A 27,750-nucleotide genomic window follows, 5' to 3' on the forward strand; every position below is an offset into this window, starting at 1 on the left:
GCGAGACTCCGTCTCAAAAAAAAAAAATAAATAAATAAATAAAAAAAATAAAAAATGTTAAATCAAGTCTGCTCTTGATGTCTTGTTGGGCTTGGTTTGCTGTTTTATGAAGAATTCTTGGGTCCACGTTTGTGAATGATGTTGGTGCGTATTCTTTTTTATATCTTTTCCTCTTTTGGGCGTCGGAGAAGGAGGTCCCCTCTCTTGTTCTGGGTATTGGTGATCTGTCCTCTCTCTCTCTCTCTCTCTCTCTCTGGATCAGTCTGTCTAGAATTTATCAGTTTCCTTTGTCTTTGGAGAACTGCTTGTGGTTTTGTTTTTCCCTTCTGTTGACCTGTGTTCTTAGGTTACTCGTTTCTGTCTCTGGAGTAGAGCAAGTGAAAGGCAGTGGTGTATGCACTGGGGCCGTGCATGCTGGGGCTGTGTGTGTGGGGCTGTGCACGCTGGAGCCGTGTACGCTGGGGGGCTGTGTGTGTGGGGCCGTGTACGCTGGGGCTATGCGTGTGGGGCCATGCACGCTGGGGTTGTGTATGTGGGGCTGTGCACGCTGGGGTTGTGTGTGTGGGGCTGTGTGTGTGGGGCTGTGTGTGTGGGGCTGTGTGTGTGGGGCTGTGTTTGCTGGGGTTGTGTGTGTGTGGGGCTGTGCATGCTGGGGTTGTGTGTGTGGGGCTGTGCACGCTGGGGCTGTGTGTGTGAGGCTGTGTGTGTGGAGCCGTGTACACTGGGGTTGTGTGTGTGGAGCCGTGTATGCTGGGGTTGTGTGTGTGGAGCTGTGTACGCTGGGGTTGTGTGTGTGGGGCTGTGCACGCTGGGGCTGTGTGTGTGAGGCTGTGTGTGTGGAGCCGTGTACACTGGGGTTGTGTGTGTGGAGCCGTGTATGCTGGGGTTGTGTGTGTGGAGCTGTGTACGCTGGGGTTGTGTGTGTGGGGCTGTGCACGCTGGGGCTGTGTGTGTGAGGCTGTGTGTGTGGAGCCGTGTACACTGGGGTTGTGTGTGTGGAGCCGTGTATGCTGGGGTTGTGTGTGTGGAGCTGTGTACGCTGGGGTTGTGTGTGTGGGGCTGTGCACGCTGGGGCTGTGTGTGTGAGGCTGTGTGTGTGGAGCCGTGTACGCTGGGGTTGTGTGTGTGGAGCCGTGTATGCTGGGGTTGTGTGTGTGGAGCTGTGTACGCTGGGGTTGTGTGTGTGGGGCTGTGCACGCTGGGGCTGTGTGTGTGAGGCTGTGTGTGTGGAGCCGTGTACGCTGGGGTTGTGTGTGTGGAGCCGTGTATGCTGGGGTTGTGTGTGTGGAGCTGTGTACGCTGGGGTTGTGTGTGTGGGGCTGTGCACGCTGGGGCTGTGTGTGTGAGGCTGTGTGTGTGGAGCCGTGTACGCTGGGGTTGTGTGTGTGGAGCCGTGTATGCTGGGGTTGTGTGTGTGGAGCTGTGTACGCTGGGGTTGTGTGTGTGGGGCTGTGCACGCTGGGGCTGTGTGTGTGAAGCTGTGTGTGTGGAGCCGTGTACGCTGGGGTTGTGTGTGTGGAGCCGTGTATGCTGGGGTTGTGTGTGTGGAGCTGTGCACGCTGGGGCTGTGTGTGTGGGGCTGTGCACGCTGGGGCTGTGTGTGTGAGGCTGTGTGTGTGGAGCCGTGTACGCTGGGGTTGTGTGTGTGGGGCTGTGCATGCTGGGGCTGTGTGTGTGAGGCTGTGTGTGTGGAGCCGTGTACGCTGGGGTTGTGTGTGTGGAGCCGTGTACGCTGGGGTTGTGTGTGTGGAGCTGTGTACGCTGGGGTTGTGTGTGTGGGGCTGTGCACGCTGGGGCTGTGTGTGTGAAGCTGTGTGTGTGGAGCCGTGTACGCTGGGGTTGTGTGTGTGGAGCCGTGTATGCTGGGGTTGTGTGTGTGGAGCTGTGCACGCTGGGGCTGTGTGTGTGGGGCTGTGCACGCTGGGGCTGTGTGTGTGAGGCTGTGTGTGTGGAGCCGTGTACGCTGGGGTTGTGTGTGTGGGGCTGTGCATGCTGGGGCTGTGTGTGTGAGGCTGTGTGTGTGGAGCCGTGTACGCTGGGGTTGTGTGTGTGGAGCCGTGTACGCTGGGGTTGTGTGTGTGGAGCCGTGTACGCTGGGGTTGTGTGTGTGGAGCTGTGCACGCTGGGGCTGTGTGTGTGAGGCTGTGTGTGTGGAGCCGTGTACGCTGGGGTTGTGTGTGTGGAGCTGTGCACGCTGGGGCTGTATATGTCAGGGGTGTGTATGTTGGGGCCGTGTTGAGGAGGGCGTGTATGCTGTATTTTTTAAGCCTAGTATGTTAAATAAAATCCTAGCGTTAAACTGACAAGTCTTTTTAATTTTCAGGAGGGTTTGCATTTGTGTATGAAGCTCAAGATGTGGGGAGTGGCAGAGAGTACGCATTAAAGGTAATGGACCATTTAACACCTTCTCTGGATGTCTGGCGTATGTAAGGGAACTCTCTGGTGACAGTGTTTTCAAGGATGTGTCCCTGTTACTTACTTTGTTTCCTTTCACAGCCCGGACATACTTGTCCCTTTTACTTCTGCTGCAGCTCAGCAGTCTTGGGTGCTACAGGAGCCTTGGTCTCCGGCTTTGGGTTTCGCACTCCTGTGGGCCCTGCCTGCCCTGTGGAGGGGGCTGTGCTGGGGGTGACCTCACGGTGAGGTCTGGGCCTCCATGTGCCAAAATAAGGGCTCTATGAATACAAGGAGTTTAAAAGCTGCTTGTAAGAAATATGTGTTGACAGCATGTCTGTAAATAGGGGTCACTGTGGGAGGGTCTGTACCGTGTGGTTTTGGCCTGAGAGGTAAGAAGGTCCCATGTGCTGTCACCATGCTGGGCACCAGGGTGGCCCCCCCTTTGAGAGTGGGCACAAGTGGGCCTGTTCTGGTGGTCTGCACGCGTGCCGCCCCCATGTCTGCAGCGTCTCCGCTCTGCCTTCTTGTCTGTCTCATTTTACTCCGGCCTGTTTGGAGGAAAGGCTCCTGTTTTTGCCTTTTCTTGTGTCCTTGGATCACAAAGATCTTTCGAGGGTCTTGATCCCCTATCACGTTTTTACTTGGGTCAAAGGTGGAAATGCATGAAACAGGGGGAGCTGTATTGGACACATTGCATTGCTCTCTCGCCTGCTTATGTCTGAGATGACGCATCGGGTGAAGTGGGAAGGTAACTTTCTTTCATCTTTTGTGTGTGCTGTTTCCTGATACAGAGGCTATTATCCAATGAAGAGGAAAAGAACAGAGCCATCATTCAAGAAGTTTGCTTCATGGTATCCTTTTCCTGGAACCAGGAGCCAGCACAGTGGCTTTGGCAGGCACAGGCCTGTGTCAAGCTGTGGCCGCCAGTGACCAAGAGGCTACTCTGTGACATTGTCTTTCATGTGTTAAAATTGGCTTTTTGCTTTTACCAAACTTATCTGTAGGCGACTTCTAGTAAGAAGCAGTTTTTTTCTGTTTCTTACTGCCAGGGTAGTAGTCAAAAGTTTCAGAAGTGTTGGGAATGGAGTTGTTCCTACCCAAGAGGTCTCCCTGCCCAGGGATGGGCCGGTCACTGCAGGGGATGGGCCGGTCACCGTAGGGGAGGGGCCGGTCACCGCAGGGGGGCGGCCGGTGACTGCCCTCAGACTGCTTGTGTTTCCGCTCCTGGCTCTGTTCACTCAGAGAGCCCGCTGACTGCCTGAGTGTGGGTTCAGGTGGACACGGCCACTCCACAGCCTCCCTGCGCACAGCCCCTGAAGGCCCTGCCTCCTCCTGTCGGGCGTGGGATGGGCTTTGGTGTCGCTGTGGTCAGGTGTGTGTGGCTGGCGTGCCTGCCTTTGTCCCTGCCCTCTCCTGCGGCTTCTCCTGTCTCCATCTGCCTTTCTTGTGCTTGTTCTTATGCTTGATGACCTTTCTTGGTCATCCACTGCTCTCTCCCTCGTCTTCCGCCCTGACGTCTAAAATTGTAAGGGGGTTCGATTCAACTATTCTGACTTCAGTGTCTTAATATTGTATACATTTATTTTTAAGCACACGGAACTGTGTACATGGTTCTGCACATTCTCCTTTAACAAGACAACTGCAGAAAAAGCTTTCCGGCCACCCGAACATCGTACAGTTTTGTTCTGCAGCATCCATAGGAAAAGAGGAGTCGGACACAGGGCAGGCTGAGTTCCTCCTGCTCACAGAGCTCTGTAAAGGTAACGTCCTGTGAAGGCTGCCTTGGTGCTTCTAACCCAGCGGAGGCCGGCCTGGTGCCTCCTGACCCAGCCACACGGCTGTGAGACATGCCCAGCACCTTCTCTCAAGTTGTGTTGGTCTTAGCGGGAAGCGCGGGCAGCTGTCTGACAGGAGTTCTGTGAGAGGCCCACGCTGACGCCCTGTGAGCTCCCACCATCTGGGTGGGCCCCCTGTGTTGTCTCCTCGCAGAGCTGCTGGCAGCCAGAGAACCGGGCTCCCATCCTGCCCGTCTCCAGTGGCAGCACGGGGTGGAGCTTGGTGGCCTTCTGTGAGCAGCGTTGAGCAGGGTGGAGGAGTGCTGCTGTCTGTCCTCGTCAGGGGCTCTGGGGTCCTGGAGAGGAGAGGAGAGGAGAGGCTGCAGAGGTGGACAACTCCATGTCCCTCTGTGGGTGCCCGACCTCATGAGGGTTGAGCCCAGGAAGATGGCAGAACGACTTCGTGGTCCGTTGGGCAGGACAGGAAGAGGGGCCAGCGAACTGGGGTGGTGCTTTTGGAGAGTTCTAGGGGCAGAATGGGCTGTGTGAGTGACTGCGGGGGATGTTGTGTTGGTGTCACTGGAGCCCACGCTGACTGGCCTGAGACCCGGCCTAGCCTTGCTGAGCTTCAGGCTGTGTCTGCAAAGGGGAATCAAGACCTGTGCCTGGGAGGGCGGCTCCACCCCCAACCCCTGCCTTGTGCCGGTGCCCTCCAGAGCTCCTGGGCCAGATGGCGAGGGGAAGTTGGGCACTCTGGGAGGCCTCAGAGCTGCGGCCTGGCCGCTGAGGGGTAGTAACACCAGTGGCTCCCCTGCGTCTGTCACCCAGGCAGGGAGAGTGGGGACAGGAGAGGCCGGGAGCAGCAGGAGAGAGAGAGGCAGGGAACCCCACAGAAGGAAGCCTGTGGAGAGGGCACCTGTAGTCGCCTGAGAGCTGTTGTCCAAAGCCAGCCCCTGCTCAGCCGCCAGGAGGCGCTGTTCCTGCATGCTGACTGGCGCAGGCCTGAGGGGACAGGTAGGGATGAGGCAGCAGGTTAGCGGAGGGGGCGGCAGGAGGGGCGTGTGTCCAGAAATGGAGGGCGAGCAGGGGGGTTCTGAGCTGAGGGGGGACCCCCGCACTGAGCAGGGCCCTGAGCTTCATGGAAGGGGCCCTGTGCTTAGTGGAGGGGGGACTGCACTTAGTGGGGTGGGGGGACCCTTTGTGGGGAGCTTGCATTTAGTCAGGGGGCCCTGAGCTTAATGGAGGGGGGACTGCGCTTAGCGGGGTGGGGGACCCTTGCTTTGTGGGGGTCCTGCATTTAGTTGGGGGGCCCTGAGCTTGAGAGAGGACTGCGCGTAGCCGGGGGGGCTCTGTACTGCCGAGGGAAGGTGTCCCCGTGCTGCATTGGGAGAGCCCTGCGCTGAGTGAGGGAGGGTGGACTGTGGGGTGTGAGCTGCTCCCTGCGCTGAGTGAGGGAGGGTGGACTGTGGGGTGTGAGCTGCTTGGACGTATCGACTGCACCTGTGAGTGCCCTGTCGGGCAGGGTCTCCTCTCTGCAGCTGTGCCTGGGCGGAGCTGGGTGAGACCTGACTGCCTGGGGGCCCCTGGCTCTGCCCATGCTCCTCTGCCTGGGGGCCCCACCTGGCCTTGCCTTGGTGCCACGCCTGGCAGCTGGCCCAGGCCCCTCTGTGGCCCTCCAGCGCCCGTTGCCAGGATTGTCCTGATGTGGGTGGCGGATGGGTGCTTGACGTGGCCGAGAAGTCCTGGGGGTGGGGGGCGGTCAGAGCCGCCTGAGGGCTGAGGAGATGCTGCCAGGTAGCCTCAGTTCCTCAGCTGACACTGTGGGGCTGTGCCGCTCATGTTTCTCAACATTGTGTTCTGCAACGTCAAACCTGGGGAAAACTTGAAGGCAGCACAGGGGGCATCCACTGTCCATTTCCTGCTCGTGGGGTTCCCCAGACTTGAGCGTGTCCCACAGTGGCTTTCCCTCTCTCCATTCTAACCATTTAAAAAAAAGTCCCAGACATCAAGACCAGAAAGTCTCATAACCCTATACAGCCTGAGAGAAATTCCATGACAGCCACCGCTGTTTGTGCCCCTGAGAAGATCCTCGCGATGTGGTGAGGCTGTGCTGTGTTGTCTGTGCTGGGTCCTTCCCATCCCTGTTTCCCCCATCCCTGTCTCCCTGGTCCCTGACACGCCACTCCCAGCCCCTCCAGTGCATCCAGGCAGTCCATGCTGGGCTGTGTCCCCCGTCCCTGACACGTTGCTCCCAGCCCGTCCCGTGCGTCCATGCAGTCTGTGCTGGGCTATCTCCCCCGTCCCTGACACGCCGCTCCCAGCCCTTCCTGTGTGCACACCAAGGCCTCGTCAAGGCTCCTGTGTGTGGTCGGTTGAGGTGTCTGTCTGTCAGTCTCTGTTGTCCATGGCACTTTTTTCTCTGGATGTCCCTGGGCTTGGACACCAGCTCCTGGGCTGCGCTTCCAGGGCCTCCCACAGAGCTGGGAGGTGCTGAAACCGGCGGGATGCAGATTCCTCCAGCGCACGCGTCACACCATAGGGCCTCCCGCTTGTGGTGTTACTCGTTGTCAGTTTTCATTATAAAAGAATACATGCTGACTGACAAAATACAAATAACACAGAATTAGGCCGGGCGTGGTGGCTCACGCCTGTAATCCCAGCACTTTGGGAGGCCGCGGTGGGTGGATCACTTGAGGTCAGGAGTTCGAGACCAGCCTGACCAGCATGGCGAAACCCTGTCTCTTTTGTATTGTAAAAATACAAAAATTAGCCAGGCATGGTAGTGGGTGCCTATAATCCCAGCTACTCAGGAGGCTGAGGCAGGAGAGTCGCTTGAACCCGGGAGGCAGAGGTTGCAGTGAGCCAATATCATGGCACTGCACTCCAGCCTGAGTGACAGAGCAAGACTCCATCTCAAAAAAAAAAAAAACCCAACAACAACCCAGAGTTGTATGGGTGCTTATAAAAATGGGATTTTACTTTATATAATTTTCCTTTTTAAAAATTTACCATTATCAGGCATGTTTTTTTTGGAGACAGGGTCTTGCTCTGTTGCCCAAGCTGGAGTGCAATGGTTCATAGCTCTCTGTAGCTTCAAACTCCTGGGCTCAAGCGATCCTCCCGCCTTAGCCTCTGGAGTAGCTGGCACTATAGGCATGCACCACCATGCCCAGCTAATTTTAAAGAGTAAATTTTTCTTAGAAACAGAGTCTCACCATGTTGCCAGGCTGGTCTTGAGCATGTGAGCTCAAGCAATCCGCCCATCTTGACCTCCTGTAGCACTGGGATTACAGGTGTTGGCCACTGTGCCTGGCTAAGTTTTGTATTTTCGTAGAGATGATGTCTCACTGTGTTGCCCAGGCTGGTCTTGAACTCCTGGGCTCAAGTGATCCTCCCGCTGAGGCCTCGTGAGGTGCTAAGATTGCTGGCGAGAGCGCCCTGCTCAGGTGTCTCTCCACACAGCGCAGTCTCTTCGTGCCATCCAGAAGGCTGCTTGGTTTTCCTGGTGTGGATGCATCACTGCGTCTTCTGTTCAAGGCCCGTGGGCTTCTTCCTGGGGCTGCAGCCTGCCTGCTGTATGAGCCTTGCCCCACCCTCTGCCCAGCACACTTGGGGCAACTTGAATAAAGGCCAGTTGGGGCTTCCTGTTGGTCTAGTGATGGATGTTTGCTGTTTATATCCCTTGCTCATCATTTGGGAGATCAGAAAGCCTTTGCAAGGGGTAAATATTGGCTGTAGACATCCGGCTTTGGAAAGCTTGAGCAGGACATGTGTGAGAACTGAAGCTGCTTGGTATCCAGTGTGTTCCCAGGATAGTGTGCATAAGGGAGTGGCGGGGGTGGGGCCGGAGCCAGCGGCTCAGCGCTGCATCTGCATGGGGTAGTGTGGGAAGGAGGGGTCGGGCCCAGCCCCCTCGAGTCATAAATACATGAGGCAAACTAACACCTGCGCACTCTGCCGGCACACTCCCAAGGACTGCCTGTCTGGAGCAGCGTGTGCGGCTGGAGAGCTGAGCCGCAGGGCTCTGTGGATGGCACAGCTGTGCCAGGGGAGAGCCGCGGCATATCTGAGAAGCGGGAGGGACGTGGGCTCCCCCGTGCAGCTGCAGGTACAGGGCTCGCTGGAGGCCTGGAGGTCGGACTCCGGGGATGTGCCCGGCCCCTCCCATGAGGCAACCCCTCCAACACCCTCTTTGGGAAGAGCCACGTAGCCGTTCCCCACTCGGCCACGTACAGAATTTTTAGTTTTGAAAACCCCATTTATTCTCACTGAGAATGAGGCACTGAACAGGGAGGCCAGTTACCGCGGACACAGACTCGCCCATCCATGGTGTTGGAGTCAGCGTAGAGGGCAACCCACCCCGTTCTGACTCCCCGGCCTGGCCTCGCCTCTCCCGGGTCTGTTCCTCTCTTTCTAAGCAGCCTGTTCCTCCTGTGAGTGCCCCTCATTTTTCCTGAGAGCCCCCCCGTTTCTCTGAGTGTCGGCACAAAGGGCTGGGAGGGCTTTCACCTGGGGTTGAGGGCCGGGGCTAGCAGAGCTGGGGGAGTGGGAGGGCCCTTCAGCTGGGTGCCTGGAGACTCCGCGGCAGGCGGGGGCAGTGCTGGGCTGTGCTTTGGGCACGCAGGCGGGTCCGGTGTGTGAGTCGATTCCAGCGTGGCCTAGCCCGAGCTGTGGCGGGTCCCAGCCGGCTCTCATGCCATGTCTTTGTTGTCAGTGGGATTGAGTCAGCTGTATGCTCTGCTGTGTGCAGGCACCAGGGGCTCAGTGACTTGCCAGACACAGCTGATCCATGCCTACGCCAGATCGCTGGGTGGCTCAAAGAGCCAGGGGGAGAATGAGACCCAGGAGAAGGGTGCACGTTTCGGTGGTTTGGGCAGAGTTGGTTCCCTGGGAGGTGAGTAGAAGGGGCTGTCTGGGAGGCATCCTGGCCGCAGAAGCAGCGTGCGAGGGGTCCTGAGGCTGGGAGGAAGGGAGGCCGGTGTGGCTGGGGACACAAGCTCTGGCAGCGTCGGGGAGACCCTGGGTGCGGGTTCCGTGGGTGGTGGTGCTGGCCTTGGCTCTGGGGCTGCGTGGGTGGTGGCCTTCGGGGCGTGGAGTGGGATGAGCAGAGGGTAGAGAGCAGAGGCAGGAGCTTGGGGCTGAAGAGATGGAGCACAGGATGCAGAGGTTCCAGGGTGATGCCACACGTGGGCTGTGGCCAACTGAAATGGGCAAGACCCAGGGTAAGATCGGGGAGGAGCAGGATGGTTTGGGTGTGTGCGTCTGTGGGGGCCACGTGGGGTGCTGGGGTGACTGGTAGTGTGAATGCTTTGGTCCCCAGCAGGTCCTCAGCCCTGCATGCGTCCCGGCTCCACACCCCTGGTTTGCTGGTTGGGCCAGGGCAGGGGTACCTGGAAGGTGCCAGCCACGGTAGGACAGGCTCCCTGGGGTGTGGGCCACGTGCAGGCATTGAGACTGTGTGAATGTGAGAATGGTCATTTGTCATCTGAGGACACTGAGTGTTCACTTAGAGGTTTGAGCACTTGTGTATTTGTACTCCTCTCTCTCTGTGTCCATGTTAATGACACGCCTGGCTCGGTTGCCAGGACGCAGATGTAGTTCTCATGTTAACGGCTCACAGACTCGGCTGCCGGGACACCCATGTGGTTCTCACGTTCACGGCTCGCGGACTCGGCTGCCGGGACGCCCATGTGGTTCTCACGTTCACGGCTCGCAGGCTCAGCTGCTGGGACGCCGATGTGGTTCTCACGTTCACGGCTCGAAGACTCGGCTGCTGGGACGCCAATGTGGTTGTTGCTTCGGTGGTGCTTGGGCGTCTTGCCCCCTGGCCTCTGCTCTGTGACTTGACTGTGGGGCTGCTCCGGGCCCACCCCTGCTGCTGGGTGGTGGTCCCACACGGGGCTGTGGTGGGCATCCTCATACCCGCAGCCCTTTCTACAGCAGCTGAAGGAAAGGTGGGAGCGGCACTCAGGGCGAGCTCGACTGGGGCTGTGGCTGGAAAAGGCTATGTGGCCCAGCGTGGCGCAGTCTGTAACATGGCCCAGCGTGGCAGTCTCTAATGTGGCCTGGGGTGTGGCGGAGCCTGAAGCGTAGCCCGGCATGGCACAGTCCGCAACGTGGGCTGGGGGGTGGCAGAGTCTGTAACGTGACCTGGGGGTGGTGGAGTCCGTAGCATGGCCTGGGGCATGGTGGAGTCTAGTGTGGCCCAGCATGGCAGAGTCCGTAGCGTAGCGTGGCCTGGCGTGGCGGAGTCCGTAGCGTGGCCTGGGGCCAGGGAGGGCAGAGCACTGATAGCTCCATGGTGATGTTAACAGGAGAGGGTGGTGACTGCAAGTTGTCCAGGTTTTTGGCGTTTTTAACAAATTGGGCAAAACGTCCAGCCAAACAAAGAATGAAGCAACAAAAGAATGGAAGCAGGGATTTATTGAAAATGAAAGTACACTCAACAGCGTGGGGGTGGCCCGGGCAGCGGCTCAAGGGCCTAGATGCAGAATTTTCTCGGGTCCAAATACCCCCCGAGGTTTCCCACTGGCCACTTCGTGCTCACCTCATGTAAAGGAAGCGGTGACCTGCCATCAGCCTGATTGCTGCAGAGAGCAGCCAACCAGAAGGTCACACTCCTGTGCAAACATCTGATTGATTAGGAATCAGATTGGAGGCAAGGTTGAAGTTACAGAGTTGCAAACAAAGACGAGACCTGCAGTCAGGCAATTTCCCATCTGCCAGGCAGAAAAGGTCAAAGGGAGTCACCTCTGGTCCTTTTGTTACTCAGGCGTGAAAAGTTAAGAGTTTTCCTTTCCATTTAGTTTTGGGAAGTCCAAGTGAAACAGCGTTAGGTTCCCTGCTTCCAGACCCTGTTCTCCTGCCTCCATGTGAGTTTCATTCTCTTTTAGGGCAGCTGGTGGAATTTTTGAAGAAAATGGAGTCTCGAGGTCCCCTGTCGTGCGACACGGTTCTGAAGATCTTCTACCAGACGTGCCGTGCCGTGCAGCACATGCACCGGCAGAAGCCGCCCATCATCCACAGGGACCTCAAGGTAACGACTCCCTCCACACGCGGCTCACAGACTCTGCGGGGGGTCCCGCTTGGTTAGGATGCGAGGGTGAGAGCAGGTGAGGCTGCACCATCTCACCTAGAAGATGTGCGTGAGCCTCTCAATGGTGGAAGCGGATCTTCCAGAAACGTCGCCTTTCCAGCCCTGAAGAAAATTACCATCTGTCTCACAGGCCTTTGCCAACAGAGGGGATGGCCCCACCTCTGTGCTGGGGGCCTTCACTCGCAGCCGGGGGTGCTCACAGCCTGTAGCTTCTGTATGGAATTCCAGGTCCCCATGCTGGGCGCTTGCTCACTCCGTTCTCCGTGGGGAGCTGCGGACAAGGGTGCTCGCCAGTGGTGTCTGTCAGTTCAGGCCTCCCATTCCTGCTCACCCCACGCTCCTTCCTCAGCCCCCTGGAGGTATTGGCCCAGGCCTCCAACTCCTGCTCACCCCGTGCGCCTTCCTTGGCCCCTGGGCAGTCCTGCAGTCCGCAGTCCCTCCCTGGTTTGGCCTCTTGGAGCCAGGAGGAAGCCCAGCGCTCCTCTGTTTGGCCCTGTCACAGGCGCTGGGATGGGGGGCTGGACCCCTTACCTGCTCAGCTTGAGGGGAGCTCTCTGCATTTCCTGACTCCCCCCACTGCACCTCCCATTCCGTTCATGGGCAGACTCCCCTGCCCATCTCTGCTGTCATCACAGGTTTCTCTGAGGCGTGGCATTGGGGGGTTGCTGTGATGTGGCGTCTTCTTGTTTGTGACCCAGTTTTCACTCCCGCAGTGTTTTCTAAAAAACGCAGGACTTTGTGAGGCTTCTCCCGTATCCATGAAGCTTGTGTGCGGCCTGCCCGTGGTGGCGCTCGTCTTCCTTGCTGAAGCAGTTGCTTTTGCTGAACAGGTCGTTTGGGGTATTTTTTTTTTGAGTCAGAGTCTGGCTCTACAGCCCAGGCTGGAGTGCAGCGGCACTGACAGGGCTCACTGTTGCCTTGACTGGCTGGGCCCGGGTGATCTCCCACCTCAGCCTCCTGAGTAGCTGGGACCACAGGCGCACACCACGCCTGCCTAGTTTTTGTATTTTCAGTAGAGATGGCGTTTCGCCATGTTGTCCAAGCTGGTCTGGAACTCCTGAGCTCAAGTGATCCACCTGCCTCAGCCTCTGAAAGTGCTGGGATTCCAGGCGTGAGCCACTGCGCCCAGCCTGCTAAAGAGTTTTAAAGCTTCATCACTCCCAGATGCTTTTGTCCATGTCTCTGGGGACGTGAGGACATTTCTGTTTTGTTTTTTTAGGCGGAGTCTTGCTCTGTCGCCCAGGCTGGTGTGCAGTGGCACGATCTCGGTTCACTGCAGCCTCTGCCTCCCGGGTTCCAGCGATTCTCCTACCTCAGCCTCCTGGGTAGCTGGGATTACAGGCACCTGCCACCATGCCTGGCTAATTTTGTATTTTTAGTAAAGACAGGGTTTCACTATGTTTCCCAGGCTGGTATTGAACTCCTGACTTCAGATGATCCTCCCGTGGTGCTGGGATTACAGGCGTGAGCCGCTGCACCCGGCCAGGACATTTTCTATGTGGTTTCGACACCATTATCTGCAGTGAGGTGGGAGGAACCGAGCCTTGTTTCTTGCCCTCCTATTCTCAGCCTTCCCTGGTTTTCCCAAAGTGTGGCTTCTCTCAGACCTCCCTAATCTGGAGCGGTGCCTCTGGCCATGGCTTGTGGAGGACGCCCTTGCTGACCCTGGCTCCCCACCACTGCTCCGGCCGAGGGGACGGGGAGGCCAGTGAGGCCCCAGCCCCGTGGCGTCTCTTGTGGGGCACGGTGCTGTTTCAGGTCCTGCTCCCAGCACCCACCCCAGCTGCTCCTCCAGGGGCTAAAATCCACCTGGCATGTGTCTGGAGGTTTCGTCCACCTGGAATTGACCTTGTGTGACCTGAGGTGAGAGCTGTGTCCTTGTGTCTACCTGGCCCTGCACCCAGTGCATTGGCTCGTGTCTGCCCATGCGGCCACCTGGGCCCACCTCCTCTCCAGCATCTGCTCGTGGGTACCTAGGAGGCCCTGGAGCCCACCAGCTTTCCCCGTGTGCCCTGGGCGGGAGGCCCAAGCCGCAGCTCTCCGTGTGCCCTGGGTGGGGGTGCCCAAGCTGCGGGCACCCAGACCGAGCTGTTCTTCCTACACAGGCTCATTCTGCCTCAGCCCACCTGGGGCCAAGGCTGTGGCAGGCAGCTTCCCTCTGCATTTCTCTGGTTAGGGCCGCCTTTTCTCTACTTGGCTGTACGCCCATACCTTGTAACACAGGTATCTTCACATAGATTTTGAATATGGGTAAGGGTGGCCTTTGTCGTTTATCCCCTGAACTCAGAGGGCCTAGAATGCCAGGATGTAAGGTGGCCGGCTGGGCAGATGCCTGTGGGCGCTGCCGTGGAGCCTTCTCCTGAGCCCCAGGCCCTTTTGCTCCTGCTCCTTCCTTTCCTTCCTCCCTCTCTTCCTTCTGTTTCGTCTTTCCTTGTATTTTCCTTTTCTGGAAGTACATTCTGCCCAGCACACAGGGTTGCTTTCCAGGGAAGCTTCTTCAAGGTTGCAAGCAAGACCCCTGGTTTCCAGAAACCCGTGTGCCTGAGGCCCCGTTGTGACGGACCGGGCTGCAGGGCTCCAGGAGGGGCCGGTCCTGCCCGTGGAAGGTGCCGTTCGCTGTCTGGTTCTTCCTGAGGAGGCTCTGAGTGGCGGGTTTTCTCACGGCACCGAGACCCTCCTGGTTTGCGTTGTTGAAGTGCAGTGGGTCGTATAGCAGGGCTTGAGTATGTATTCTAAGGAAAACAGTAACAGAAGGGTTGAAGTTTGTGAAGAATCAGGGCTTGTGAGCCAGGCCTGCACTTCACAGCCCTGGTCTTTGCCGCTGCTCCACGGTGACGTGGCAGGAGCCCAGGCCAGCACTGCAGCCCGCGGGTGTGCACCTGTGGACTCCGCTGCAGGAGTCTGGACGGCTGTTCGCGGAGGGGCAGGCAGCACGTGCGGCCCCACTCGCCTGACCCGTGCCTTGTCCTGCTGTGCACACAACTTCTTCTCTGTTGGCTGTAGAATGGGAACGGGCACACGCGAGGGGTGGGGCGCTCCTGGGCCTTCAGTGGCCGCGTGCCGGCGCGTCTCCCCGCTGTCAGCATCCGAGCCAGGGTCACTGATCTTTTCTCCTCTGGACGTCCTGTGAGTGGTGCCTGGCCCCACGCTCTGCATCGGGTTCTCTTGCTCAGCCCTGTGCTTCAGAGGCCTCTGTCCAAGTGTGGCCCGCACCTCCTCGAGGACCAGTGGTGGCCTTCGGCTTCGCTGGGTTTCTCTGGTCGGCCATGGGTGGCGTGCCTGTCCGTTTCTTTCCCTTGTTTATGATGAACCATCCTGTCTGCACCGTGTGGACAGCCTGTCCAGCTTGCTGGTCCGCAGAGCAGGCGTCCTCTCTAGGACTGGGGTCTGCAGGCCACTGTGGTCAGAGAACGTCAGCATCTAACCCTGGGTGTCCCCTTGCACTCTTGGATGCCACGGCTCTGCCCTTTGCCAGCTCAAGGCATGGTGGGTGCTGCTCCCTCAGTCTGTCCTGGGTGCCCGTGACCTTGGTTTGCATTTTTCTCCTGTCGACGAGGCTGGCTTGTCAGAACTTGGGCTTCCTCTGGGGAGGTGCCTACCTTTTCCCTGACTTGCCTTCTCCTTGATGCCTGTGGGAGCCCGGACTGGCCGCGTGCGTGCCGAGCACCTTCCGTCTGTGGCTGGCACGCTGCCCTCCCGGAGCTCTGTGCTGGCATTGTTCTTACCCTCCAGAGGGGATGCCCGTACTGGCCGTGCCGCCACGTCTGTGCTGTCTGTCTTGTTGAAGAAGCCGCCCGTTCCCTGTCTCAGAAGGAGCTCTTTTGGGCTGTCTCCAGAAAGATCTGTGGTTTGCCCTGATGTTGGGGCTGAGGCTTCTTTGGTTATGTGAGCTGTGGGATGAGGCTTTCTCCTCTTGTTCTACGTGGGTGCCTGGTGCTGGCAGCTGTTTGCCATGGCTGTGCCGTGAAGACGGGTGTGTGCCGTGTGGGGCTGAGTCACTGCATTGCCGCCTTGTTGCACGTGCAGCTTCTGGCGTCCGTGGCTTCTCAGTGGCACTCGCTGGACTCCCTGTTGGGCCCGAGCTCCTGGGCCCTGTTATCAGAGCCGCACCAGGAGGTGTAATGTGGCTTCACAACTGTGTGGCCCTTTCTGGTTCTGTGTGTCTCTGTATACTTTTTTTTGAGATGGAGTCTCGTTCTGTCGCCCAGGCTGGAGTGCAGTGGCGCGATCTTGGTTCACTGCAGCCTCTGCCTCCCAGGTTCAAGCGATTCTCCTGCCTCAGCCTCCCAAGTAGCTGGGACTACAGGCGGCCACCACCACGCCTGGCTAATTTTTGTATTTTTAATAGAGACAGGGTTTCATCATGTTAGCCAGGCTGGTCTTGAACTCCTGACCTCAGGTGATCCGCCTGCCTCAGCCTCCCAAAGTGCTGGGATTACAGGCGTGAGCCCCTGCACCCAGCCCTCGTTTATTAATACATTATTAATTGAGTTATCTTTCTTTGATTTATGGGTCGTTCTTAATTTTCTGCTTTTTATTTTTCTGAATTACACATATTACATTTGATCAGAAGTTATTTAAGACATCTTTGAGGAAGGCTTCTTTGCTGACCTCTGTGAAATCCCTCAACCCCTCGGGGCCTGCTTCTCAGGCCGGACACCCCGCCAGAGCCCCTCTGCCTAGGCCTGAAGCAGCCCCTGCACCCTGTGCTGGCCGGTGCGGAGCTGGCTGTGTCCGCAGGTGTGAGGTGCTGCAGCCGCGGCCCTGGGCGAGCGCTGTCTGCAAAGGGCCCTGGCTGTGTCTCATACCCGTGCATTTTCCCTGAAGTCCCGTCTCTGTCTACGCCAAGTTCATGGGGCTGTCTTCTGGAATTTTACAGGTTGAGAACTTGTTGCTTAGTAATCAAGGGACCATTAAGCTGTGTGACTTTGGCAGTGCCACGACCATCTCGCACTACCCCGACTACAGCTGGAGCGCCCAGAGGCGAGCCCTGGTGGAGGAAGAGGTGAGCTGAGCGCGGCCTATGCTGGGGGAAGCTGGCCCTTCCCGCGTTCCGCGCCCTGAGTGCTGAGTGCTGTTTCCCGCCGGGGTGCTTTGAGTGCGGACGTGCAGCCGTCCTGGAGCCAGAACCTGAGCAGCATCACCCAGGCCGGCCTCCGTGGCCGGGTCAGCGGCCGCGCCCTCGAGATGTGGAATGTGGCACTTCCCCTCCGTCGTCCTCCCAGTCCTGCCCCGAGTGTTGTAGGGCTGTTTTTTTCTTGGATTTTTGGTCACGGTAAGATGTGCGTAACAGTACTTTGTCATTGTGGCCACTGTAAGTGGGCGGCTCGGCGGCCGAAACCCCTGCAGAGTTGTTCCAGCATCCATCGCCAGAACTCTGTTACCCTTTAAAACACAAATGCCTAATTTAAAAAAATCACTTAGAAATACATGTGCCTGGGAGACTGGACGGCTCCATCCCCGAGACCCCTGCGGGGGAGTGAGTGGCGCGTCCTCTGAGTGTGAGCAGCTGGCATCCTGTGGCAGTCTGGGTGGGTCCACATGCCCCTGAGGGAGACTCAGACCGAAAAGAGATGGGAACCCGCAGAGCTGCCCTCGGCATTGGTGACTGGGAAGGGGTGTCCTGGGATGGGCAGAGGGCAGGGACCGCAGGGGCACAGGCTCTGGGACCAGGATGCTGGTGGGGCCCCTGGGGCATCCATTCCAAAGGCTCCCCAAGCTGCTCATTTGCAGTTTCTGCATTTTCCTACAGCTAGCTTACTCTGCATAAAAAGTGTATGTAATGTGTACAAACAACACAGAACAGAAAATAGGAATGGTGGGGGCAGGGAACATCTGAGCATGGCGGCCAGGCAGCCCCCCAGGCCCTCTGAGCTCACGTGCCATGCACAGTACACGTGGGTGCTCACGCCCCACACGGACACACCCGTCTCCATGGCAGAGCCACTGGCACCTGCAGCTCTAGCATGTCCATGGGGCCACGGTTCCTCCTCAGTGAGGGCCTGGCCGGCATCTGCACAGCCCACAGTCTCAGGGCGACCTTCCCTGGCACCGAGGAAGCAGACCCTGCAAGGCCCAGGGCTTGCTATAGCCCTTCCCTCCGCACTTGCAGTTGAGACCCAGGATGGGTTGTTGAGGGCTCCCCGTAGAAGTGCTGGGGTGCATTTCCTCCTCCGGAGTGGTTCTGTCAACTCACTTGAAATGCGTTTGGGCTTATCTGCCTATTTGTATGAACAGACTTTTTTTTTTTACTTTTTAATTTTTTTTGAGATGGAGTCTCACTCTGTCGCCAAGCTGGAGTGCAGTGGCACAATCTCCGCTCACTGCAACCTCCGCCTCCCGGGTTCAAGTGATTCCCCTGCCTCTGCCTCCGGAGTAGCTGGGACTACAGGCACCTGCCACCATGCCTGGCTAATTTTTTGTATTTTTAGTAGAGATGGGGTTTCACCGTGTTGGCCATGGCTGGTCTCAAACTCCTGACCTCGCGATCCACCCGCCTCGGCCTCCCAAAGTGCTGGAGTTACAGGCGTGAGCCACTGTGCCCGGCCTGAACAGACTTTATTTTTTAGAGCAGTTGAAGGTAACAAAAAGTGGAGCTGAAAACACAGGGTGCCTTCTCACAGCCCCTCCTTCCTCTAAGCCCCTCACATCCTTGGCTCTCCTCCCAAGCTGCTTTTTCTAGAGATGGGCAGATAGATGCCGTCTCCTGCCACGCGTAGCCTGCTCTCGCCCTGTGTCTTGGAACTGTAGGAGTTATTTGCGCTTTCTGGACTCGGGCCTTCTTGCTCTTGTGTCTTGCATTTGTAGCTGACTGTTCGGCCTGAGGGAGGTCATTCCTGAAAAGCAGGTCTTCCAGTGGAGGGCGCTTTATCCTGCTTTCCATCAGCTCTCATTTTCCCGTTCCCTTTAAGAAACTGTGGCCTGCCCAAGGCCATGGGCTGTCCTGCTGTATAACTGCAGAGCCCACTTGCCCACTGCTCTCCTGCGAATCTGCAGCTGAGGGTGGAGTTTGTGTGTCTGCCGTGCACAGAGATTCATTCTCTCCTCACAGCTCTGCGGCCCAGCCTCTGCCTCTCACAAGTGCCTCCGTATGTTTGTGAGGCTCTCCCTTGTTAACCTTGAACCAGTGGGGTGAACTTGGTGGGCAGCTTCCTCCTTCCACAGCCTTTCGTGTACCCTGGGGCTCTGGGCGTCACAGAAGCTGCTCTGGGTGCAGCCACTCTGGAGCGGGACCCTTGTGCCAGGTGAGACACCCTTCTCAGCAAGCGGATTCGGTGCGCAACAGGTCAGTGCATTGGTTCCGACGTGCCGTGAAGCACGGGAGGCCGTAGGAGATTGCAGGAGGTGAATGACTCAGTCCTCATCGTAAGGAGCGCGCTGAGGCTGAAGATGACAGAGGAGCTGGTACATGGGGCTGACTGGCCTGCGGTCATCCCGGAGCACAGTGTGCGGGGCAGGCTGCTCCTCAGTCTGCTGTGCATTTGGAAAGCTGCACGAAAGTGATGCAACAGAAAAAATACTGTTTGTGGGGTGCAACTTTTCCTTTGAAATGTTTGTGTTTTTTCAGATCACGAGGAATACGACACCAATGTATAGAACGCCAGAAATCATAGACTTGTATTCCAACTTCCCGATCGGCGAGAAGCAGGATATCTGGGTGAGGTCCGGCGCCTCTCAGTGGCAGTGCCTGACTCTGTGCGCCCTACTCAACCCCAGGCAGCATGGGCTGGGCACCTGCCACTCCGAACCGGCCTGCCTCCTCAGCCCTCTCTTCTCCTCCACTCCCCTTTTCTTTTTCCTTTCCTTAAGGATCACCATGACTACTACTATTTTTGTTTTTGGAGACGGTCTTTCTCTGTCGCCCAGGCTGGAGTGCGGTGGTGCGACCTCTGCTCAGGCTCACTGCAACCTCCGGCCCCTGGGCTCAAGGGATCCTCCCACCTTAGCCTCCTGAGTAGCTGGGACCACAGGTGCACACCATGCCCGGCTATTATTTCGTGGTTTTGGTAGAAGGTGTGGTCTCACCATGTTGCCCAGGCTGGTCTCGAACTCCTGAGCTCAAGCAATCCACCTGCCTCAGCCTCCCAAAGTGCTGGGATTACAGGCGTGAGCCATCGCGACCGGCCCAACCTTGACTTCTTCTAATGGGGATGAATCGAGTAGCAGTCGGGGGCGTCCTGTGCAGCTGGGTTGGCCCAGAGCCTGCGTGGCTGGGTCCGCCTGAGGCTTCCCTCAGCCCCATTTGTGCGTCTGGTCCTGAGTGCCTTGACCCAGGAGCATCCCTGCCACACCCCAGCCTTGGTGTGCTCAGCTCCCCTGCTCAGAACCAGGCCAGAGTGAGGGCTGAGCCTGAAGGCTGTGGTGTCTCCTGCGTGTCTCCTGTGGTGTCTCCTTCCTCTTCCCTGCACCTCTCCAAGGCCATGTCCCCGTTGACTGAGGGTGACCGTGTGTGGAAGGCGTCCTGCCTTGTGGTTCCTTTGACATCCCCTCACCCTGTCATTCAGCCGCCAGATGCGGCAGTTGGCCCTCCATGGTGTATCTGCCTAAGGACCGGGACAGCCATGCCATCAGCCGCAGCACATGGGCTGCACACAGACAGCCCGTGGGGCCGCAGACTGAGTCCCTATGTCCCTTGAGGAGTGTGGAAGGATGGGGCTGTGTACGTGGTCCTTGCCTGTGTTCTCGGCCCGCCCCAGTGACTGGCCGTCTGCACATCCCGCACGAGGACACTCCTGGCTGGCTCTTGCCCAGCCTGGGGACTCGGTGTGAGCTCTTATTCTTGACTGGATAAGATCCTGATGCCGAAGTCATCCCCAATCCCTCCTCTGGGCTCACATAACTGGGTGACTGATGAGAAGTCGCAGATTATTCGAGGCCAGTTCTGGGAAAATCCTGAGCGGACTGAGGAGGCTGCTTCCTGCAGCTTCTGCCCTGTGCCTTACACTCTGTGTGGGGTCAGATCTGAAAAGTGGGGCTCTGCTGTTGCCAAGGACAGGACAGGCACCTGCCCCTCGCGTAGCACACAGCAGGGTCTGTGCTGGTCCCACCAGCCCATAGATCCTCAGGGAGTGTGGGAACCCCTGAATTTTGAAAGGAACCTTTTTGTTGGTTTGTTTGTTTGAGACAGAGTCTCGTTCTGTTGCTAGGCTGGAGTGCAGTGGCACAATCTTGGCTCACTGCAACCTCCGCCTCCCGGGTTCAAACGATTCTCTGCCTTAGCCTCCTGAGTAGCTGGGATTACAGGCACCCACCACCACGGCTGGCTAATTTTGTATTTTTAGTAAAGACAGGATTTCACCATGTTGGCCAGGCTGGTCTTTAACTCCTGACCTTGTCATCCACCCGCCTCGGCCTCCCAAAGTGCTGGGATTACAGGCGTGAGCCACTGCGCCCAGCCTGAACGGAACCTTTTAATCTTGAAAACCTGGAGTCCGTTTAACACTGCCACCTGGACGGTTCTTTGTGCTGAATAAAGGTGGAGCATCCAGGCCTCCCCATGCCGTGGGAAGCGCTGCCAGCTCCACACAGTCACGTGATGTTTGTGTCGCCATGGACTATACTCCCAGGATCCCAAGGAAGGGGCCACCCTCAGCCAGTCTCCATGGCTGCGGTGCTCTTCCCACACCCTTGTCCCCGTGGGCCCGGGCGTCACCCCTGCTCTCCCCGCAGACCCAGGCATCAGCCGGCACTCCCCACGGCCCCGACGTCACCCCTGCGTTCCCCGCCGGCCCCAGTGTCACCCCTGCAACTCCCCAAGTTCCCAGGCATCACCCCTGCACTCCCCATGGGCCCCGGTGTCACCCCTGTACTCCCCAAGTTCCCAGGCATTAGCCCTGTGCTCCCTGTGGACCCCAGTGTCACCCCTGCACTCCCTGAGTTCCCGGGCGTCACCCCTGCTCTCCCCATGGGCCCAGGCGTCACCCCTGCACTCCCTGAGTTCCCAGGTGTCACCCGTGCTCTCCCCATGGCCCCAACGTCACCCCTGCACTCCCCGAGTTCCCAGGTGTCACCCCTGCTCTCCCCATGGCCCCAACGTCCCCCCTGCACTCCCTGCAGGCCCAGGTGTCACCCCTGCGCTCCCTATAGCCCCAATGTCACCCTTGCGTTCCCTGCGGGCCCAGGCATCACCCCTGCACTCCCCACAGGCCCAGGTGTCACCGCTGCACTCCCCATGGGCGTGGGCGTCACCCCTGCACTCCCCTCAGGCCGGGGCGTCACCCCTGCACTTCCCACAGGCCCGGGCGTCACCCGTGCTCTCCCCACAGGCCCTGGGCTGCATCTTGTACCTGCTGTGCTTCCGGCAGCACCCTTTTGAGGATGGAGCGAAACTTCGAATAGTCAATGGGAAGTACTCGATTCCCCCGCAGGACACGCAGTACACGGTCTTCCACAGCCTCATCCGTAAGTCCCGCTGGGGTGCGTGCGTGGGGCGGGACCCTGGAGCACAGACCCCGCGTGCTTCTGGAGACCCCGCGCAGCCTGGGGCACTGCTCCCCCAGCCCCACTCCCGCCCGTCACCGTGGTTTTGACAATGTCCCTGCGGGTGGTTTCCCCACAGCTCCCCTGCCGCCCACCCCACTGGTGAAATTGCGGTGCTCTGAGTGGTGGTTTTTGATCATTTTGTTTGGTTTTTGCTCTTCCCTTTGCCGCTCCCTCCTTGCTTCTGATGTCCCTGATGTGTATAGAGGGAGTGGCCTCTGGTGGTCTGTGACCTCTGCCAGGGCAGGGGGTGCCGACCCGTCTGGGGAACCGTGGGGCCGAGCGCGCTGTGCTTCTGCCGCAGGCGCCATGCTGCAGGTGAACCCGGAGGAGCGGCTGTCCATCGCCGAGGTGGTGCACCAGCTGCAGGAGATCGCGGCCGCCCGCAACGTGAACCCCAAGTCTCCCATCACAGAGGTGAGGGAGGCAAACGTGAGCCCCAAATCCCCCGCAGAGGGGAGGGAGGCACACGTGAGCCCCAAATCCCCCGCAGAGGGGAGGGAGGCACACGTGAGTCCCAAATCCCCCCACAGGGGAGGGAGGCACACGTGAACCCCAAATCCCCCACAGAGGGGAGGGAGGCACACGTGAGCCCCAAATCCCCCACAGAGGGGAGGGAGGCACACGTGAGTCCCAAATCCCCCCACAGATGGGAGGGAGGCACACGTGAACCCCAAGTCTCCTATCACAGAGGGGAGGGAGGCACACCTGAGCCCCCAATCCCCCTACAGAAGGGAGGGAGGCACACGTGAACCCCAAGTCTCCTATCACAGAGGGGAGGGTGGCACGTGGCTATGCTGCTTCATCCAGACCCTGCATCCTGGGGGTCCCTGCCCTCCTCAGTGTGGAGCCACAGGCTCTTGAGGGCCCTCCTGCATGGGCAGGGGCACCACCTTAGTCCAGGGCCGAGACCCTGGGGGCACGCTGGGGCCATTGCCAAGGTCTTCACACTCTGCACATGCTCTTCTGGCCTCCTTGAGTTCTGTGGGCGCCTTTCTGGATTCTTCCCCTGACAGGGTGGCATGAATTGCTCCTGTGTCTCTGTTTCTCGGGTTTAGTGTCTAGGCCAGCTCAGCTGGCCCTCAGCTCTGGGCGTCCTGGAGTGGCGTGAGTTGCTCCTGCGTCTGTGTCTCTGGCCCTCAGCTCTGGGCGTCCTGGAGTGGCGTGAGTTGCTCCTGCATCTATGTTTCTGGCCCTCAGCTCAGCTCTGGGCGTCCTGGTTGCAGTGGTGTCAAGGCTGTGCCTGGCCAGGGACCGCTCCCAGGTACCGGTGGCTGCCGGCAGCATCAGGGCCTGGGGGCTGGGAGACTGAGGCCCACGGGGCTGCGTGCTTTGTGGAAGTGTGAGGCCTGGGAGGCAGCAGCACGTGTTAGCTGGAAGATGCTTTCATGAAAGTCTTTTTTGACCCAGCCATGGACAGGGTGTACCATCTCCATCACCAGATCCTTGAGGCAGAGCAGACACGCGGCCCGGCCCCCATGCACGGGGAGCAGGCAGGCCACTGGGTATCCCAGCTCAGGGTCCAGTCAGGACACGCAGGGACCCTCGGCGGCCCTTGCAGGGGTCCGCGTCCAAGGACCTAGCACTATTGGCTCCTGCTTTTTGTCCCCTTTTCAGCCCTTGGGTCGTTTCCACTCCCTGGTAGCTGGAGCCAGAACCTCCAAGGCCACTGCGGTGGAGCTGACCTCGGCGGTGGGTGTGGAGCGTGGGGAGGGAAGGTCAGAGCTGCTGCCTGGAGTCTCTGGCTGAGGACAGGACCCTGTGGGAGGAGGAAGATTTGGGCTGAGTGGAGGGTTTGCAGTTCCTTGGGGGCCACTTGGGTATGGAGACCTGGGAGCAGGGGAGTGCTGGGAAGCCCAGTGCAGACGGGGAGGCTGTGGTCCCCTCCCTGGCGGCCACTGTGGTGGGCGCACCGGCGGAGGGAGCCCTGATGTCGGGTGCGGGAAGCGTTTTGAGGTGTGGGGCACTCTGAGGCGGGAGAGTTGATGTCACTGGTGGCCTCTCAGCAAGCTTCCCTGGGGGTGTCAGAGAGCAGCGGGAAGGGATCACTCTTGGGGGTCCCGCTCTTCAGCAGCCTGGGCCTCTCATCCCCTGGCTCGGTGGCTCTTCCCAGAAAACACCTGGCCACGCCCCCGGAGGTCACAGAGGACAGTGGCTCACAGGGAGGTGTGGCCTCTTGCACCCTCGAGTGCGCTGGAGGGATTCCTGAGGGGGCGGGAGGAGGTGCCGCTGGGCAGATGGGTAGACTCGGGCCGCTAGTGATGGGGCGGGGCCCTCAGTGCTTCTGATCTGAGTGCTTCTAGGACGGGACCCCACGGGGACAAATGTTAGACCCCTGCTTAGGCCAACCGACTACCCCAGAAAACACAGTCCACGATGGAGCTGAGCTCACAGTGAGATAAAATACTGCCCCCAAGAGGTAGTGAGCCTCACGGGGTGGCCCCCAGAACCCAGGACCTGAAGCGATAGAACGTTTGGGCATGGGAGGCGGAGGCTGCAGTGAGCCGAGATCATACCACTGCACTCCAACCTGGGTGACAGAGTGAGACTCCGTTTCAAAAAAAAAAAAAAGCTTGGTGCGGTGGCTCACCCCTGTAATCCTAGCACTTTGGGAAGCCAAGGCAGGCAGATTGCCTGAGCTCAGGAGTTCGAGACCAGCCTGGGCAACATGGTGAAACCCCATGTCTACTAAAATACAAAACAAATTAGCTGGGCGTGGTTGTGCATGCCGGTAGTCTCAGCTACTCGGGAGAATGAGGCAGGAGAATTGCTTGAACTCATGAAGTGGAGGTTGCAGTGAGCCGAGATAGCGCCCACAGCTCTCCAGCCTGGGTCACAGAGCGAGACTCCGTCTCTACCAAAAAAAAAAAGATGGTTGAACAGACTGAGAAGAGAGAGAAAAGGAAAAGGAACAGAATCTGCAGCCCAAGAGTCTGAAAAGCTGGGCTAGAGCGCTGAGCACCCAAGACAGGCCGCGGGGTGAGGGGATGAGGGCTGCATGCGTGGTTTTGTTTGTTGAGTTCCAGCTGATGCTTTAGCCTGTGGGAAGTTCCTCCCTTGCACTGTGTCGTAGATCAGGGAGCAGAAGGATGAGCTCTGAGGGCACCCGTGCCATGCCTCTCCCCGACGTGGGAGTTCAGAGAACTGACCTCTGCACTTTCATCGTCACAGCTTCTGGAGCAGAATGGAGGTTATGGGAGCACCGTGCTGTCCCGAGGGCCACCCCCTCTTGTGGGCCCCGCTGGCAGTGGCTACAGTGGAGGTGAGTGTCCCGTCCTGCGCCCACCACCCATCCCTCGCTCCTGCTGTGCCCCAGGCACCCACGGCACATTGGGACGGAGTCTGGGGTCCTTCTCTCCCGGGCCTCTCCTCCCACCGGAGACAACTGTGAGGTCGGGGTCCCTCAGCGCGCCCTCGGGTTCGGCAGTTCGCTGGGGCTCACAGGGCTCAGCAGAGCTGGTGTCTTGGTGCAGTTCAGAAGGGGGACGGGATTCAGACTAAAGCCAACCAAGGGAAGAGGCTCCAGGGCAGAGCCCAGGAGACGGGGCCCAAGCTTCCAGGCGGCCTCGCTCAGGGGTTCTGTGGGAGGCAGCCTACACATGGCCAAGACCCCAGCATAGATCACGTTGTAGTGTCTGGCACAGCCCAAGGCCCCAAGGAAACAGACACCCCTTTTGGGGATGGAGGGGGCATCCCTGGTTCCTTCCCAGGCACTGGGGATGAAGGGCCAGGCCTGCTGTGGGCAAGGTGAACCCTTCACTGCAGCAGCGACCCTGAGGCTGGAGTGCAGGGGCAGACATTGGACGGCGGAGGGCGGTGGGGAGATAGTTCTGCCACTAATGTGAGGTGGTCCCTTCTGCCACGTGAGGAGTGGGCACCTGTGATGGGCCTGGGTGTCCCTGGAGGGCCCTCAGCTGGTGAGGAGAGGAGAGGGCCCTGGAGACAGATGGTGCATGCTCTTGGGACTCTGTGCTGTGAGCACTCCGGAAGGTTCTGGGCCATTGAGGACGTGGCCCTGACAGGCAGCAGCTGGTTATGCAGCTCTGCTTGGCCCTGACCCCTTCCGACCTTGCCCCCCATCCCCACTGGGGTGTGGGAGGTTTCGCCTGGGTCCTTCAGCTCTGCTTCCTAGGGAGGAGCTCAGCTCCATGTCTGGGGCACCCCGGTCCATGCAGTGTGGGTCCTACACATGCAGGTGTGGTGGCCGGCTATGTCTCTGCTGGCCAGAGGAAGGGTGAGTCCTCGAGCTACTGGGTTCTGCAGTGCCCCGTCTGCTCAGTGCTGCCAGGGTCCACCACTCTACCTTCATGTCTAGGGTTATGGTGGCCTGAAGCTGTGGCCGTGAGGCTGGCCTATCCCTGCAGACAGAGTCCCAGCCCCAGCTGTGCTCAGGCGGCCGCATAGCCCTTCCACACCCAGATTGGCCACTTTCTGGGTCTCTGGAAAGGCTGAGGACAGGGTCAGACCTGCCAGTGCTGAGGCCTGGCTTGCTGCTGGGTACGTGTGGGTTGGGGGCCTGGCCATACCACCTGCTCCCTGCTCCCGCTGCCTGGGCCCAGCCAGCAACCCGCGCCTGGGGAGGTGGGACCGAGCGCCTGTGGGCTGCTGAGACTGTGTCTCCCTGCAGGCCTGGCCCTGGCGGAGTACGACCAGCCCTACAGCGGCTTCCTGGACATTCTGCGGGGTGGGACGGAGCGGCTCTTCACCAACCTCAAGGACACCTCCTCCAAGGTCATACAGTCCGTCGCTAAGTGAGTGTGAGGCTCCAGAGCCCTGGACCAGCCGTGTGCTCGTTCCAGGCTGCAGCCCCGGCGCTTGCTCCCTGGCCGCGGTGGAACAGCTGGTCATCAGGCCCCACAGGCGCCCCTGAGGCAGTGGGACAGCGTCACCCGCTTCTCCCAGGGAGTCGGAATGAGCCCAGCACCCCACAGAGCCGGGCAGATCCCTTTCTATTGACTGCCCGGGGGGCAAGGCCCTGCTGGGGAGACGCCTGTGCCCGCCCCTCCCTTGCTGTGATGACGCCCCTCACTCTGGGGCCTTCCTGGGTTGTTCCCGGGACTCTTTGGTGTAAACTGGATGAAACAGCTGTGGTGGCGCCTCACTGAGCCAGTCCCCTGAGTTAAAGCCCTAGTTACTCAGACTTAGGCCAGGTGGGTCCCAGCCTGTGGTGGGAGAAAGTCTCCCTCTGGGTGGGCTGTCCAAGGGCGCGTCTGTGCGGGAGTGGCCCCTGACATCGTCCCACAGGCCCGGCAGCCTCTGCTCACAGAGCACTGGGAATGTTCCAGAGTGCGGCCCCTCTGCGTTGCGGGGTCCACGTGCTGGCTCTTCTGGAGGAGCTGGGTGCCCGGGAGCATGCTGCACTGCTCATCTGGCCCGGTGGTCGCACCAGCTCAAAGGCATCATGAGTGTGTGTGAGCCACCTGTACGTGTACGCATGTGTGCGAGTGCCTGTGAGTGTGTGAGCTGCGTGCACGTGTACGCATGTGTGCGAGTGCCTGTGTGAGCCGCCTGCACGTGTACGCATGTGCGCGAGTGCCTGTGAGTGTGTGAGCCGCCTGCACGTGTACGCATGTGTGCGAGTGCCTGTGAGTGTGTGAGCCACCTGCATGTGTACGCATGTGTGCGAGTGCCTGTGTGAGCCGCGTGCACGTGTACGCATGTGTGCAAGTGCCTGTGAGTGTGTGAGCCGCGTGCACGTGTACGCATGTGCGCGAGTGCCTGTGTGAGCCGCCTGCACGTGTACGCATATGCGCGAGTGCCTGTGAGTGTGTGAGCCGCCTGCACGTGTACGCATGTGTGCGAGTGCCTGTGAGTGTGTGAGCCACCTGCATGTGTACGCATGTGTGCGAGTGCCTGTGTGAGCCGCGTGCACGTGTACGCATGTGTGCGAGTGCCTGTGAGTGTGTGAGCCGCGTGCACGTGTACGCATGTGCGCGAGTGCCTGTGTGAGCCGCCTGCACGTGTACGCATATGCGCGAGTGCCTGTGAGTGTGTGAGCCGCCT

The 27,750-nt window shown here is 59.1% G+C and overlaps 1 protein-coding gene across 3 annotated transcripts in view; it reads left to right on the forward strand.

The window, feature by feature from the left end:
- Positions 1-27,750, forward strand: part of GAK (cyclin G associated kinase) — an 88,177-nt gene that overhangs the window by 16,919 nt on the left and 43,508 nt on the right. For 2 of the 3 annotated variants that reach the window (XM_008018174.3, XM_008018175.3), the window contains exons 2-11: positions 2,324-2,385; positions 3,189-3,248; positions 4,043-4,157; positions 11,066-11,208; positions 16,148-16,273; positions 18,836-18,925; positions 21,534-21,669; positions 22,052-22,164; positions 24,919-25,009; positions 26,375-26,498. In XM_008018174.3, coding sequence (XP_008016365.3) covers positions 2,324-2,385; positions 3,189-3,248; positions 4,043-4,157; positions 11,066-11,208; positions 16,148-16,273; positions 18,836-18,925; positions 21,534-21,669; positions 22,052-22,164; positions 24,919-25,009; positions 26,375-26,498 — 1,060 coding nt within the window. The remainder of the gene's footprint in view (positions 1-2,323; positions 2,386-3,188; positions 3,249-4,042; positions 4,158-11,065; positions 11,209-16,147; positions 16,274-18,835; positions 18,926-21,533; positions 21,670-22,051; positions 22,165-24,918; positions 25,010-26,374; positions 26,499-27,750) is intronic. The other variant, XM_008018177.3, reaches the window with a different exon arrangement.

Source organism: Chlorocebus sabaeus, chromosome 27 (assembly GCF_047675955.1).
Source record: "Chlorocebus sabaeus isolate Y175 chromosome 27, mChlSab1.0.hap1, whole genome shotgun sequence".
Lineage (NCBI taxonomy): Eukaryota > Metazoa > Chordata > Mammalia > Primates > Cercopithecidae > Chlorocebus > Chlorocebus sabaeus.